This window comes from Malania oleifera, chromosome 5, assembly GCF_029873635.1.
Source record: "Malania oleifera isolate guangnan ecotype guangnan chromosome 5, ASM2987363v1, whole genome shotgun sequence".
NCBI classification, from domain to species: Eukaryota; Viridiplantae; Streptophyta; class Magnoliopsida; order Santalales; family Ximeniaceae; genus Malania; species Malania oleifera.
In genome coordinates, this window is record NC_080421.1 from 12,425,582 (window position 1) to 12,441,122 (window position 15,541).

At 35.0% G+C, this 15,541-nt stretch overlaps 2 protein-coding genes across 2 annotated transcripts; one reads left to right on the forward strand and one right to left on the reverse strand.

Moving 5' to 3' along the window:
• Positions 1-568: 568 nt before the first annotated feature.
• On the reverse strand, positions 569-5,730 carry LOC131155251 (4-hydroxy-3-methylbut-2-enyl diphosphate reductase, chloroplastic). Its single transcript, XM_058108253.1, has 10 exons — positions 5,315-5,730; positions 4,576-4,772; positions 3,362-3,541; positions 3,074-3,205; positions 2,858-2,932; positions 2,657-2,762; positions 2,480-2,574; positions 1,338-1,523; positions 1,151-1,237; positions 569-831 (listed from the first exon to the last, which is right to left on the reverse strand). The coding sequence occupies exons 1-10, from the start codon at positions 5,586-5,588 to the stop codon at positions 766-768; spliced, it is 1,398 nt and encodes a 465-aa protein (XP_057964236.1). The 5' UTR covers positions 5,589-5,730; the 3' UTR covers positions 569-765.
• An 8,538-nt stretch (positions 5,731-14,268) lies between these two features.
• Positions 14,269-15,183, forward strand: LOC131155840 (uncharacterized). The gene has a single exon (XM_058109287.1). The coding sequence runs from the start codon at positions 14,269-14,271 to the stop codon at positions 15,181-15,183; it is 915 nt and encodes a 304-aa protein (XP_057965270.1).
• Positions 15,184-15,541: the final 358 nt, after the last annotated feature.

The window sequence follows — 15,541 nt, forward strand, 5'->3', positions numbered from 1 at the left end:
ATAATAATTTTGTTATCTCTTGAGTAAGCGTTATATTTTCAAAAATACTCCTCTCTTTCACAAAAGCACCTTGTTTTAAAGATATTAAATCACCCTTCACCAATGAAAGCTTACCAACAAGGATTTTAGAGAAAATTTTATAGATTACGTTACAAAAGCTTATCGGCCGAAATTTATCAAAAAACTAAGGATCATTTACCTTAGGGATAAGCACTATGTAAGAGAAACAAAAATACTGAGACAACATATCACCTCTGAAGAAATCTCTTACCACATCCATCACATCATTTTTAATAATCTTCCAACAAGTAATATAAAAAGAAAACCCAAACTCATCCGATCCTGAGCTACTATTCACAAAAATAGACGAAACGGCTTTATAAAAATTTATTTATTATTTTCCTTTGCCTTCACCAAGCAAAATCTTGATCCTAACAGAGCCTAAAGCTCTTTCCTTTTTCTTTTTCTTTCTTTTTTTCTTTTTGTTGGTTGTTTCTTTTTGGTGCTTGAAAAACATGGGCTACAAAAAATAACTTCTTAACTATTTTTCCAAGGCCTTGGTCAGATATGAGACGCAAATCATACATTATTACATTTCTTAATCTTTACTATCGCAGCCTGTGTCCATACATACAATTATAATAAAGATCATAGGGTACAAGGGGCTGTATATCCTTAATAGCCTCTCTACCTCATGATGCATTCACAAATTTGTATAAACAAACCTGCACCATCCTCTGATATTTGCAGGCAGATCTAAGCTTTTTATGCTACTTGCAAGGCCTCTTCACGTTTGATGTCAAATACCTTCATGAGGACATCTTCAACGACCTGGTCGAAACCCAAACCCATTTAATATCGACCCAAACCCAATTAATATAAGTAGCACAAAATCGATACTCGAAGCTAATGGTGCCAAAAATGCACTACAGGTGCACAACACTCCAAACTAACATAGCTTGTGAGGAAGCTGTTTACAGTTTCATTCAGTGTTTGGTGAGAATTTAGTCGTGTTCAATTTGCATGCATCATTCTGGGATCGCTAGTTATAATTGTAGATCTTAGAAGATGAAAGCATAAATTGAGAGAACAGGAACTGAGAAGGAAGGACTTGAGCTGTTGAGGACTTTCATCATTTAAATAAAATTACCTTATCCGGAGTTGAGGCACCAGACGTAATCCCAACTGTGATAGGACCCTCTGGTAGCCAATTTTCTTTCTCAACCAGCTCACCATGCTGTTGCAATAATTTAATTATTCAGAGAATATAAATGATGAACACAATTTAAAGAGAAACAAAAAATAGAAAAATGAAAAATTTATGTAGACATACTCACATTCAGCTTATAACTTATTCTGTTTCCTGGACCTAGTCTCTTCTCGCTGTCCACCCAATATGATGGAATGCCACGGGCCTCAGCAATCTCTTGTAAGTGCGAGGTGTTACTTGAGTTCCACCCACCAACTACCAGCATCAGATCCAAATGTTCGTCTGCCAGATTATACATAGCATCTTGTCGCTCCTGACAAAGGAAGTAGGAAAGGAATATCATGAAGCCAAAACATACTAGCAAACTGTTGACATGAAGTGATTTTGATTTAATTTTATATTGAATCGGCTTCTATTTATGTGTGTGTATTAGCGGGACTGGTGTCACCTAATGTGCAAATAGAACAAAAAATTAAAGTAAATATTTAACCCAATGAAGCAGGAACGGAGATTGCGAATAGAATAAAACAGCCCAATTCGTTAATCACATTTAAGGACCAAACTAATACATTTCCAGTTCTGATAAGAAAGATATTTATAAATCACTTTAACAATGTTCGTAAAACAGTAATAAATAGTCCCTCATCATACAAAGAACAAGATTCAGATAACACCACCATCAAGCTATATCTTAGAAGTCTTAATACACTTGATATACTCAACAGGAAGTTGCATTCCTCTTTTCTAATGCAAACATGGGAACCTGGCAGGTTCACCAGCACCTTAACATGTGGATATCAATGACAGTATAAACTGAACCAACAAACCTGCTCAGCTACAGGGTACAACTGTAGCTTTCAAACCCATTTTTTCTGAATAGACTTAAATCTAAATAAGCATTCTAAAACTTATCTCCATGTTCTAAACAGTTTTATGTTCTATTAAAAAAAGTTTTTGAGTGTAAATATTTTAAAGAAGTTTTTGAACTCACTAAAATTTCCAAACCCAGCCCCAACACCATATTTGGTTTCAACAAACAAGTATCATTTCTAAAAGATGAAGGGCAAGATGAGTAATTTAATTAAATGACAATAAATAATGTGAACTTAGGGTTTGGCAAGGATGAACAGCATGGTCCCTACACCTCACACTATTGGGCCACATAGAAAAATTGGTTGGGTACTTGGGTTTATACACGAGTGAAGAAACTAACTTTAGTACTCTTCACCACAACAACTATGGCAAAACAAAATGGGAAGAGAAAAACACCTGCGTAGCATCACATATTGTGTTAAAGCTTAGAAAGTGCTCATTGATATTTTCCACTCCATGCTTGCGCATCATAGTCCTCTCTACTAACTTCCCTGAAAGATGGGGGGATTAAATTAAATATGGAAAGTAAAGATTTATAGGCAAAGGATGGAATGACATAAAAAAGCAACTAACCAATCTCTTCTGTTTCTCCCTTGAGCATCGTTGTTTGATTTGCAATACCAACTTTCAAAAGGTCAGTGTCTGGATCAAACTCTTTAGAAACTGCAAATTTAAATTTCTGCAGGCAAACCCAGATTATCTCATTAAATCTATTAAACTTGCCTTATTCCCAAAAATATGTGAGAATTAAGATAGAAGCACAAAAAGCTGTACCTCGAGGAATGCATCCCTGGTTGAGCTAGATCCATCTAGTTGACCCCCAAGAATGTAATCACAGACATAAATCGCCTGGATTAAGTAAAACAAATCATCATAATTTGAGGTTTAATAATTATAAATATCTATTTTCTGTCTTCCATAAAAGTAAAGCCATTTCTCAAAATATTAATTTATAGAAGGAAGAAAATAGCAGACACATTCAGGACATACCTCCGCCATATTCTTCACAATAATATACTTTCCTGCAAAGGATGCAGTAGCAACAGTCTCCTCATGAGAATGTTTACCATGAATTATAGACGTATAGTCTCCCTTCTTGTGCTTCTCAACAGTATTCCAAACCTTCAAACAAGTTAACAAAGATAAAATAATGAGAAAGAGAGAGAGGAAGAGAGACATAAATGCAGGCCAGAAATCCATAAAATAGGAGGAGCGACCAGGGCGGCAGCACCAGGGTCGGGACCATTACGGCAGGCAAGTCCCAAGATATGATGATACCTTAGATACCCATGGGCAAGTTGTATCTACTATTTGTACTTTTTTTTCATTCAAAACGAACATCTCATCAACTGCTGCTCCAAAGGCAGGCAAAATCACAACATTACCCTTGTCAACAACATCAAATAGTTTTTTCCCATCCTCAACAGGGATAGTACAGATTTTCATCTCTTCCATTTGCTGCCATAGAGAACATAATTGCTTTAGTAATCATTATAAATCTTATCTAAAGAAAAGTATGTGTTATAAGAGGGGTACCCCACAAAATATGGCAAATATATCTACACAATCAAAGATGAAACATGCTTAGTAATTTCGACCAATATGAGCAATTTCATAGACTTCATGGATAAGTTCTAGCAAAAGACCAAACTATTGCATAGCTTTGTAGATAAGAATACACTTAAAAAAGAATGCAGGAATGAAGTGGAACAACAAGAAGAAGACATACAATAGGCATTTGTCAACAAATTATACATGATGTCAACTGAAAGAGGATTCAAAAAACTGTAATTTTGTAACTGGACATCAAGATAAAGCACAGATTCAGGAAATATAATAAGATGTCATATGCACATGACAGATGGTTGAAATAAACAGATGCATATTCAATATAGATGCAAAGTCCCTCCTCAAAAAGTAAACTAGGAACACAATAAACTTGGGAAAGAAAGAAAGGACTATGCCCTAAATAGGAATTTATTTCTCTTTAATATTCTGTTCAGAACTTGGAAAACGTGAAGAAAAAGAAATGAAAAATATGAAGAAACTCACTTTTTCTTGTTTGTTTATCAAGGAAAATGAGGATAAAAATAGAATTTAAATCAATGGACAAATTTTTTTTATTTTACATGTGATTAGCCTTCAATAATTTGCAATCATATTTGACTAAATTTCCATTTTTAACAGCATTAGTTATAGAGAAAATAAAATTAATTATTTTTCCCTTTCTTTCAAAAAATTCTTGATCCAAATTGAACCTAAATTGATCCAATCCAGCAATCTTAAACACACCCACCCCCCCCCCCCCCCCCTTCCAATAAACACCTCTATAAGCAAATAGGCAATAATAAGGACAAGGAGTGAAATTCGGATAGTGATAATCACAATAGCTAAAAGAAGAATTCAAATTCTATATTTTATTATGTTCATCTCCTTGAAATCCATTTCTGATTTATTTCATCTTAGAGACAAAGACTATAATGTTTATATACCTTATTAACAGTTGGATTGTGAATAATTTCATTAGTGATCCAAATCTTCTCGTCTGGAAATTGTTTCCTTGCTTCATAAGCAATCTGAACAGCTCGCTCAACGCCCCAGCAAAAACCATATGCTTCCGCCAGTTTCACAGTAATATTTCCCCATGTATACTCATTTCCATTATCCTTCAAAGTCTTTATGATGTCACCTAGAATTTGACAACACAATAATTAGCACAGAAACCATGCTTTCCATCAGCCATCGATAAACAAAATTCGAAACTAAAACACCACACGTTTTCATGAATCAAACCATAGATAAACAACAACTAACACTAAAATTAGGTCGAGCCTTCTGGACCAACATCTCCGTCGAAGTAAGTGAACCGCTGTAAAACTCCGCATATTATCGACGATTTTTGGCTAAATATTAACTGCGAATTTGAACACGAAGATAATATGAATTTGAAGTCATATTATCCACGAATTCAAATTCATAGAATTTTGTTTAAAATAGAGAGATTGCTCCGCTTGGCTATCGAGAAACAGAGGCACATAAGAGAAAAGAAAATTTTGAACTGTTCGAAACGAACATCGGAACTTGAAAAACTTCAAATCCGTTCAATTTGGCTTATTTCCCTCAGCCATTGCGCCAGCTGTATATGCAGAAGAGTGAAAGCAAACGAAACTAAAAAAAAAAAAAAAAGACAATCAGAAGCTACGCTCATCGCTCTTCCAGCAGAGAACTCACTGGCGTACTCGCGATTCATGAGCTCCATAGTCTCTTCCTTGTGTCCGAAACCCCTGCGGTTGTAGTTCTTGCTCCTCGTCAAGTTCTTCCGGAACAACTTCGCGTCGAAGTCGGCGTCGACAGGCACCGACGCCGAGAGAGAAGCAGGGGATTCGGCGGAACAGCGGACGGACAGAGGCTTCCGGCACCGGGAATTCGCGATCCCCGCCGGAGCTTCATGCAAGGACAGATCGGTGGGGGTGGAGAGACGGCAGAAGTGCAGAGAGAATGCCATTGGATGATGCGCACGTTAGCAGGATGTTTGGGAAAGCTGTGGTGGTGACACCTCCTGTGCGCACTTTATACCCATGGAGTTCAATCTCATGATCCATGTTTTTTACGTTTTTTTTTTTTTCTAATTTTTATTTTTAATTATCATATTTATTTTTATTTATTTATGTTTTGTCGCTTTGTATTAAGGAATGGGAAATTTTAGATTTTGTGATTCACGTGGTTGTCTGTACTCCAAATGGCAAGGATAACATGGCTTTGCAAAAAACCTCTAATTAAAAAGGACAAAAAAAAAAAAGAATTATTGTAGAGGATGTAGAAAAATAAACAGGGACAAGAAAAAATTTTATAGACGGATTAGAAAAAAAATCTCACTATCTCAGAAGAAATTATAAAATGATTTAAAATTGAACTTGTATAAAATATCTCTTTTCTTTCTATCTCTTCTCTTCTCTCATCCTTTCTATTTAGGCATTTTATAGATAATAAGAATAACACATAATTTATGGTGATAGAAAACGAAGGGATATAATCTATGAAGGTGGAAAATGAAGGTGTGATCGACATTAATTTTTATGGTTTTCATAACTATTTCCTTTTTAAAGATTTTTATTGTGTTTGGGAAACTTTGGGACCCTAAAAAAAAAAAAAAAAGGAAAAATGTCTGGATTTGAAAATTTTTGCATTTTAAATTTTAAAGTAGCAAATTATTTTTATTGTAATACCATTAATAGTCATGTGCATGTGATGCTAAGTATTTATTGTTATTTATATACACAAATATATTTATACATATTTATTATCAAGATTTAATAGTTCATAATTGTTGTCTTAAACCATACAAATGTATTTATTATTAGGATTTAATGGCTCATAGTTATGATAGGAGTGTGGTTGAGTCGAGTCATGTAGATACAGTAAAATATTTAAACTCAACTCAACTCGTTGGTGAGAGTTTACTTTGTGAACCAGTGGGAACCGTGCATGGTGAGAGTTTGCTCTATAAGCCAGCGGGAACTGTGGATAGTGAAAATTCTCTGTGAACCAGCGGAGACCGTGGATGGTAATTGAGATGTGTCCCGAGAGTTGGATTAACCAAACGTCTAACTGATACACAAAAGCCTTGTTCACATTCGAACTTTACCCTGATCAGCGAGACTTGGGAGCAGAGGACGCTGATCCGAAGGTTTGGTGCCGCACCATGAAGTCCGAAGGGCTCGTTAGTAGTTGGAGTTCTTATGTAATAAAAAAAAAATATTAAGTTCCAAACTCAACTTAAATTTGATTGGTTTCATAATTATTAAACTTTAACTCGACTCGATTATAAGTTTATAAAACTCAAACTCAATTCAATTAAGCTCCAATATAGTGTAAATTAGTATTAAATACATTTATAAATATATATATATATAATGTACATATAATATCAAATATATTTATAAAATATATATTATATAATATATATAATATGAAAATAATAAAATTAAAAAGTCCGATTAACCTTGGAACTCGATTCGAGCACTATTACTGAGTTCAAACTATATTCGTTAAAATACTCAAGTAGTTCAAATTCGACTCAAATTCAAATAAAATTGAACTGAGTTAAGGGCTGAGTTGAGTCTAAATAGTTCGCGAGTAAATTTGACTTACTTATACTCATAATTAATGAATTAAACCTTAAATTTGAGACTAAAAAAAACTCTTAAATTATAATTTATTAACAAAAAATGACCTTCTGTTACTTCATAGTTAGTCAATGTAAAAAATAGTTTATATTATTAATAAAATTACATTTTATCCTGTTGATTTAGTCAACAAAATATATATTCTATTTCCATAATAAATTAAGGCTCAAATTCAATATGAGTATTCACTAAAATATTAAAAAATATTACTCATAAAATAATATGTCATTTCTTCAACAAAAAAAAAAAATAGTTATTGCCGCTGCTTAAGTTTTTTTTTTTAATAAATACTTAGAAGATGTATAAAATATGCATATGTCATTATCAACCAATTTTCTCATCTCCCATTAAAATTCAGTCTAAATTATTTAAATCTAATTGTAGAAATTATGGAATTAAGAAAAACTTCAACATTGGTATATTAAAATCACCATTTTTTAGAATTAGAGCATTCATATCGTTCAAGAGACAAATGGTATATAATTTAATTTTAATGTATTAAGTAATTTATTTTATTTAAATATTTCTACAAATATATTTACATTTTACTAAACAACTAAATTTTTAGTTTTTGTTAGCTGAATGAAATTCTAAAATTCAATTTAAAAATCAAGAGTTGCATTTTAACGCTTAATGCTTAATTTTATCAAATATATCTAAAAATTATTTAAAAAATAAATTATGACAATATACTTGTATTGCTTGAATTTTTGTTTTTATTGTTGGTTTTAATTATTTAAAAAAAACTGAGAAATAGATTTTTATGATTTTTAGTTATTTGTCCAACTTGTTGCTAAAATACTTTAATACGAAGAATTAACTTTTATGAATTAAATGATTTACTGTATATATAAATTATAATCAAAATCAAAATAAAATACTACATTAATTTAAAATATAAATAATAAAAATATTTAATTAATTTAAACATAATCAAAATGAAAATATCTGTAAAATAATAATCAAGTAAAATAATATAATAATGGATATTTTTATAATAATATTTTTAGTTTGTATTTTTATTACTTCAGTCATATTTCTTAATTGTTGTGAATAAATATGAGTATACATTCTGAAACGTCCCGAACCCTTAATCTCGGGTTCGACGCGTTATACCTGATCATATCCTCATAAATCATATTCCAAAACATACGCAGCGGAAAAACATGATCATAATCTTCATATAACATAATACCAGAGTTTACTAATTCTAACTATAATCCATATTAAATCATCCAACACCTGCATTTCCATAAATTTACATAACTCACAAAATAATTCAGTATGTTTACAAACTTTCTTTTCTCCACAGACTTAAAATATAAGGACGTAAAATATAAATTTTATACATCTCAAAATTAACATAGAAATATACCATTTTCTTTTATATTCCCCAATAACGCTATAAAAACCTCGAGCTCTCTAAGCTCGATCTCGAGGAAATCCTGAAAAAAAAAAAATACATTCATATTTGGGTGAGACACATCTCAGTAAGGGAAGAAACCATATATTAAAGCAGTGTGTGGCCAACATGAGTTTGTATATAACATAATATTTAACATTTGAAAATCGTTAACATAATTTTTAAAAGCATTCCCTGATCCTAATCAAACACATGCAAATGTTTAACCCACGAGATTTTCCGAGGATAGGGGTGATTACCCGCCCATACAAGTAGCACCCCTCTGCTTTGATACTTAGGCAACCCAAAGGTCACAATTTAAGCATACCAGGGCACTCACCTTACTCAGTAAGCCCTTAAGTGTTAGATTGATCTCGTACTCACGCATTCAACAATAATTTATCGACAAAGGCCCTAAGGATAGGGAAATCTACTCGCCCATACAAGTAGGTTCCCTCTACCCTAGTACGATATGCAGCTACTGCCACATCTGAAACTACTAGTGCACTCGCCTTACTCAGCAAGCCCTCAGGCGAAAGGTACGCCTCACCCAATCGTAACATATTCTACGTACATACATACTTCTAATATCATAATACATTATTCTTTTCTGTCATTATACATTCATGCACATTCATTCCTGTTCATAACTTAACTTTGCATTTCGTTTCACTTTAAGTGACTCTTTCACATTTACATCATTTACCTTTGTCATTTCATTTCATTTCATTGTCATTTCATTGCATAACATTTCATTTCATTACTTCGTACTACAGCTGGTCTTTAGCCATCATCAGTTAGTTTACGTAGAAACGTGCTAAATCTGCTAACACAGTTCCTTTTAGCTGTCATCAGTTAGTCTACACAGAAATGTACTAGATCTGCTAACATGACTCTCTTTCAACTGTCTTACATTTACATGGTTGCATTTAACATACATAGGCAATATTGTCCACATCATATTTTATTTTCATTACTTTATTTACTTAGCCTGCATCTCATACATTTAACATATATTTGCATAGAATCTCATGCCACACAATTTAATAGTAAAATTCATACATTGCTTGTAAAATAAGCCAACCAACATTTAATATTTATATACTAAAAATACCTTTCATTTCTTACTTAATTATCCTGAAAATATTTCTTACTTTCATCCGTTCATTTTCGCATATATATATATATCTAATAAACAATCCTAAACTTGGAAAAAAATATAATTTAAACAGTTGACATTTTACCCATATCGAAACATATACACATACATATAACACAATTTATTTTTTCATTAAATTCATAAAAATTCTGATTTAATATATATTTTTCCCCTTACCTGATTTCTTGAACTACGCCAACAGGGACTCTGATAAATACCTGTGGCGCTCACCCGAACCTTGAAATTAAATTCCTAATTCCAATAAATTATTCATGAATAAAATATTAATTTAATACTTCCTAGGGCCATAATTCCTAAATAAATAAATATACCCTTAAATTTAGCCAAATTGACAAATTTCTCAAATCTCACTCTCGCTTTGGAGTAGGGTTTAGAAAACCCCAATTGGAAAATTACATACGTCAAAATGACGGTAACGACGACTAGGACCCCGTGGTAGTGTCCGTTCGTTGATTTAATCACATATTAACTGCAAAATTGAGAAAATGGAAAAAAATTACCTTTCCCCAAGAGCAGTACCTAAGCCTTTCCCACGAAAAATCTGCTCCAGTAGAAATGTCGGCAGCGGAACCAGGATTCCAACGGCACCTTCCGTTTCCCGATCCGTCGCAAACTCGCCAAGAAATTGAGAGAATGAGAGAGACAGAGACGAACACAGGAAATTTTTCAGAGAGGGGGGGGGGGCATTGTGCAGCTCTACTTCTTCCTTCTTCTTCTTTCTTCTTTCTTCTTTCTTATCTTCTGTCAGATTCTTAACTTTACATAAATATATATATATATTATATATTACTTTAACTTACATATATATATATATATATATATATTAACTTACTTATATATATATATATATATATATATATATATATATATATATTATTTTAATTATTATTATTTTTAAATCCAATACAATAATATTTAATTTAATAATTAGTTATTTAATTATTTAATTTATCTTAATTTAATTTAATTTCTTAAATTTTTATTTTTTTTAATTTAATTTTTTTTCCCACGTCATTTCTTTTATTTATTTATCTGTTATTTTATTTATTTATTTATTTTTCAAATTATTTTAATCCTTTTTAATTTTCCGGGTCTTTACACATTCAATCAATTTTAATTTCTATTAGTTATGCAAATATTAACCAAATAGATTAATTATCTTTGATTTTTAGTTTTTATTCTTTATTCTTAGTTTTCATTGTTGGTTTTTGTTTATAAATTTTCACAGTGATACCAAACGACCCTCTGAAAGATAATAAAAAATATGACTATAACTAATGATTTATTTAAAATACCTGTTAATTGATTCTCCTCGAAACATTATTATGGTTCTTTGATTCGCAACAATGCCAACATAGTAACGTCCATCGAAACTATTATACTATGGGATTATAAAAAAGTGATGCAATTGATTATGTGAACCAAATGTCAAAGAAGATATTGTGATAAAATTTCTCATTTAATAACAATAATTAGTTTATATAAGTGTATATTCATAGTTATATACTGGCATAAATTATTAAAATGCTAGAAATATTATTTTATCAATATTCTTAATTATAATCACTGCTTAGATAAACATTTTTATGAACATTTTTAATTGATGTTTGAATGTGTTTTTTTCTGCTTTAAACTAGTTTTTCGCTTTGAACTAAGTCTTTAGTTTTAATAAATAACATATGAAAATAGTAATTTTTGGTTTGGAAAATATTAAATTCTATAAAAATTATAAGGTTGTGTTTTCATAATTAAAATTTTAGGTGTAATAAATATAAAGTTAAATAAGGGCGAATTTGTGACTTTGGTGACCTCAAGGTCATGAATTCAATTCTTCACTTGTGGTTTGCACGGTGAATTACCAGAAGTGCATCAATGGGCAGACGATAATATTTCCACCCTTGTGGGTTTGGAGCTGCACTTGTTGTTGATATCATTTATCAATCTTTTACTATTAGAGAAGATCAAAATTTTTCTTAGATTCATTTTTTCTCTTAGATGATAGCTTCATGAACAACCATGATGGCTAGAAATGTTCAAGACCAAGAGGTGAGGCAAACCAAATGTATTGAGTATGGCTGCAAATCTTCCTTCACATCTCCGCATAGGACACATACGATACTAATAGGCTGGAGGAGAATGTTGTGCTCCTAGTCGGTAGTATGTTCATAAGAAGTTTTCACAAGAACATTTTCAATTTTGGCATGCAATTGAGTTCTTGAGCCACTTAAGTTTTCAATTTCTAAAAACCCAATAGTCCTGATAATAATGGGTGAGGAGGTGATGGCAAGCAAACTTGATAGAAAAGGTGTCATTCTTTGGACCGTGGATGGTGAGAGTTCTCGGTGAGCCAGCGGAAATCGTAGATGGTAATGGAGATGTGTCCCGAGGGTCGGGTTGGTCGAACGTCCAACTGATGCACAGAAGTCGTGTCCGCATCCGGACTTTACCTTGATCAGTGAAACATAGGGACGGAGGACTCTGATCTGTAGGTTTGGTGTTGCACCAGGGGATCCGAAGGGCTCGTTGGTGGCTGGAGTTTCTATGTAATCCAAAAAAAAAAAGGTGTCATTCTTTAAAATATTAATTCAAACTTTCCTATCTTAGAAGAGAAATCACATCGCATTGCAATAAAATAAATAATGGAGCAATAACACAGTCATTCATATTCAAATAATGTCATGTGCGATACCGGTAATTTTTCGTAACTATTTGACACGCCCAAAATAATCTAGCCAATAAGAGCAGGTCAACACCTGGCCCACGCCTCCTCCGGGTCAAACATTCTGACGAGCAATCAGCTCTAGTCCAATAAAGAGGAGGAGAGATCCACGTCAACGGCTTGAATAGTTAAGTGATGGGCGCAAACACTTTATGACCTAGGAGGGATTCACGCCCCCACGCAATAAAGACAAATCAACCAAGGATCAACTCGAGCCCCTATAAGAAAGGATCTGGAGAAGAGGCCAAAGTAAGTGATTCAACCTATTCTACTGTTGCATTCAGCCTCTCTAAAGCACCCCTCTTACTTAGGCATCGGAGTGATCCCCCAGAGTACACCTCGAGTCCTCCAAGCCTTTCTGTTTTTCTATCCTTTTCAGGTCACCGAAGATCTAGGAGCACCCCTATTGGTCGTCACTGATTTTTCCTCGCAATAGTTGGTGCCGTCTGTGGGAAACCACTCTAGTGAGGCACTCATCCTGCTCCCCCCTCTAACGTGAAAAAATGTCCACCTCACACGACTTTAGCTCTAGCCCCGTTGGAAAAGAGTCATCCCAGTCAATTCGTTCTACACCCGCAGATCCATCAGGAGTCACTAGGGAGGAGTTCCTCACCTTCCAAAAGAAAATGGAGGACATGCTCAACCTTGCTCTTACGCCAAAAGAGTCAGGAAGCATGGGCCCCACTTCAACAACAGGTGAGTCTGGATCCACCCCAGAAAACAAATGAAACAAAGGAGAGCGAGAAAAAAACTTTCCCAACCAAAAAGATAGAAGACGTGAATAGCGTAGACGTCAACCAACAAAAAAGATCCTCAGAATTGGAGGAGAGGATCAAAAAGATAGAGCAGATAGAAAAGATGAGGAAAGAGGGCAAGACTAACCTCCTCTATGGAGAAGCGTCTCTACGGTCCTCGGAGCCACCCTTCACGAGAGAAGTGATGGAGATCCCACTGCCCAGCAGATTCAAGATGCCCACCTTTGAGAGGTATGAGGGTCTCTCCGACCCAATCAATCACTTGGATACCATCAGGGTGCTGATGCAGCTGCAAGGCGCTCCTGATGTCATTATGTGTCGAGCCTTTGCAGCAACCCTCAAGGGTAGCGCTAGAGATTGGTACCGGACCCTACAACCCGGATCAATCGGCTCCTTCTCGAAGATGGAACAACTATTCACCGACCATTTCCACAGCAGTCGGAGGATTGTCAAAACAACAACTTACCTAATGAGCATGGTTCAAGGAGAGAGGGAGACACTAAAGAAATTCATGCATCGCTTCAAAGCCGCAACCCTGGAGGTCCGCAATCTTGACATGGGAGTGGCATTGGCAGCCCTGACCACAGCTCTCCAACCTGGAAGTTTCCTGTACTCGTTAGGGAAAAACCCACCGGTTGATATGGGGGAGCTGATGGCCAGAGCGCAAAAGTACATCAACTTGGAAGAGATGATGGACACTAGGGGAAGTCGCATTGAGTTGAAGAGGAAAGGGAATAGCCGGGAGATGAATGAATCCTCCAGGTCCGCGAAAAGGCATGAGAATGCAATGCTACTCGCCAGCCCTAACATGAGATGACAAACCAGTAAGTTCTCCACCTATACACCTCTGAATATACTACGTTCTGAAGTACAGATGCAGATAATAAAAAAAGATTATGTCTCATGGCCTGAACCTATGCGAACTCCCCTGCATAAACGAAACATGTCTAAGTTTTGCAAGTTCCACAAGGATCACGGGCATGACACAGTGGAGTGCATTCAGCTGAGAAATGAAATTGAAGCCCTAATAAAAAGGGGATACCTATCAAGGTTTATCAAAAAAGAAGATCCACCGAGGGAACCTCGTGATCAAAAGAGACCCAACGCAAACGGCAAGGAAGAACAAGTCATAGGGGAAATTGCAATGATCTTCGGAGGATCTGCTAGTGGAGGAAACAGCGGAAACGCTCGCAAAAGGTACACGAAACAGGTGCTCTCGGTGGAAAAAGGGGAACCAAATAGCAAAAGAAACAGACAAGGTGAAGATATCATCTTCGACAGCCGAGATGAAGAAGGGGTACAACAACCGCATGATGACGCATTGGTACTCTCCTTGTTGGTGGCGAACTACAAAGTCAGGTGCGTATTAATAGATAATGGGAGCTCGGAAAACATTATGTTTTGGTCAGTACTAGAAAGGATGAAAATTGGAAACGAAAGACTCAAACCAATCACAACCCCCCTGGTTGGGTTTGGTGGAGATGTGGTTCATCCCATAGGGACAATCACGCTACCTGTGACCATGGGGACAACCCCACAGCTAGTTACTTCATTGACAGAGTTCTTGGTGGTTGATCGGCCTTCGGTATACAATATCATATTGGGCCACCCTTTTCTTAATGCAGTTCGAGCCGTAACATCAACGTACCACCTCATGATAAAATTCCCTACACCACACAGGACAGGGGAGGTCAGTGGAGATCAAGCAGCAGCTCGGAACTGCTACGTTGTGGCCCTAAAAGGAAAAATGGAGGTAAGAGAAACCCTAACTGTGGAAGTTCTAGAGGTAAGGGGAGAATATCCTCAAATCAGCACAGTAGATGAAGATATTTCCCGCGTACCCTTACTTGACCACTAGGAGAGATCCGTGCAAATTGGGAGTCACTTGCCTAAAACCCTGAGAGCAGAGCTAAGCCAGCTGCTGAACGAATTCGCAGACGTATTCGCTTGGTCTGCTGACGATATGTCGGGTATTGATCCTGCCATCATAGAGCATAGGTTGCAGGTGGATCCCAACCACTGACCTGTGAAGCAGAAGAAAAGGAGTTTCGCGATGGAGCAAATCAAGGTAATTGATGAGGAGGTAACAAAGCTGATGCAAAGCAAACTTTATCAAGGAAGTGAACTAACCAGAGTGGCTAAGCAAAGTGCTCTTGGTAAGGAAGCCTAACGGAAAATGGCGCACCTGCATAGATTTCACAAATCTAAATAAGGCG

Excerpts from the sequence above, each read along its gene's own strand:
- LOC131155840 (XM_058109287.1), top strand. The coding sequence starts at position 14,269 with ATGTCTAAGTTTTGCAAGTTCCACAAGGATCACGGGCATGACACAGTG.
- LOC131155251 (XM_058108253.1), bottom strand. The coding sequence starts at position 5,588 with ATGGCATTCTCTCTGCACTTCTGCCGTCTCTCCACCCCCACCGATCTG. Across the intron at positions 2,933-3,073 it reads TTGTGAAGAATATGGCGGAG|GCGATTTATGTCTGTGATTA; the intron begins GTATGTCCTGAA and ends TACTTAATCCAG. Across the intron at positions 2,763-2,857 it reads CCAGGGATGCATTCCTCGAG|AAATTTAAATTTGCAGTTTC; the intron begins GTACAGCTTTTT and ends GTTTGCCTGCAG.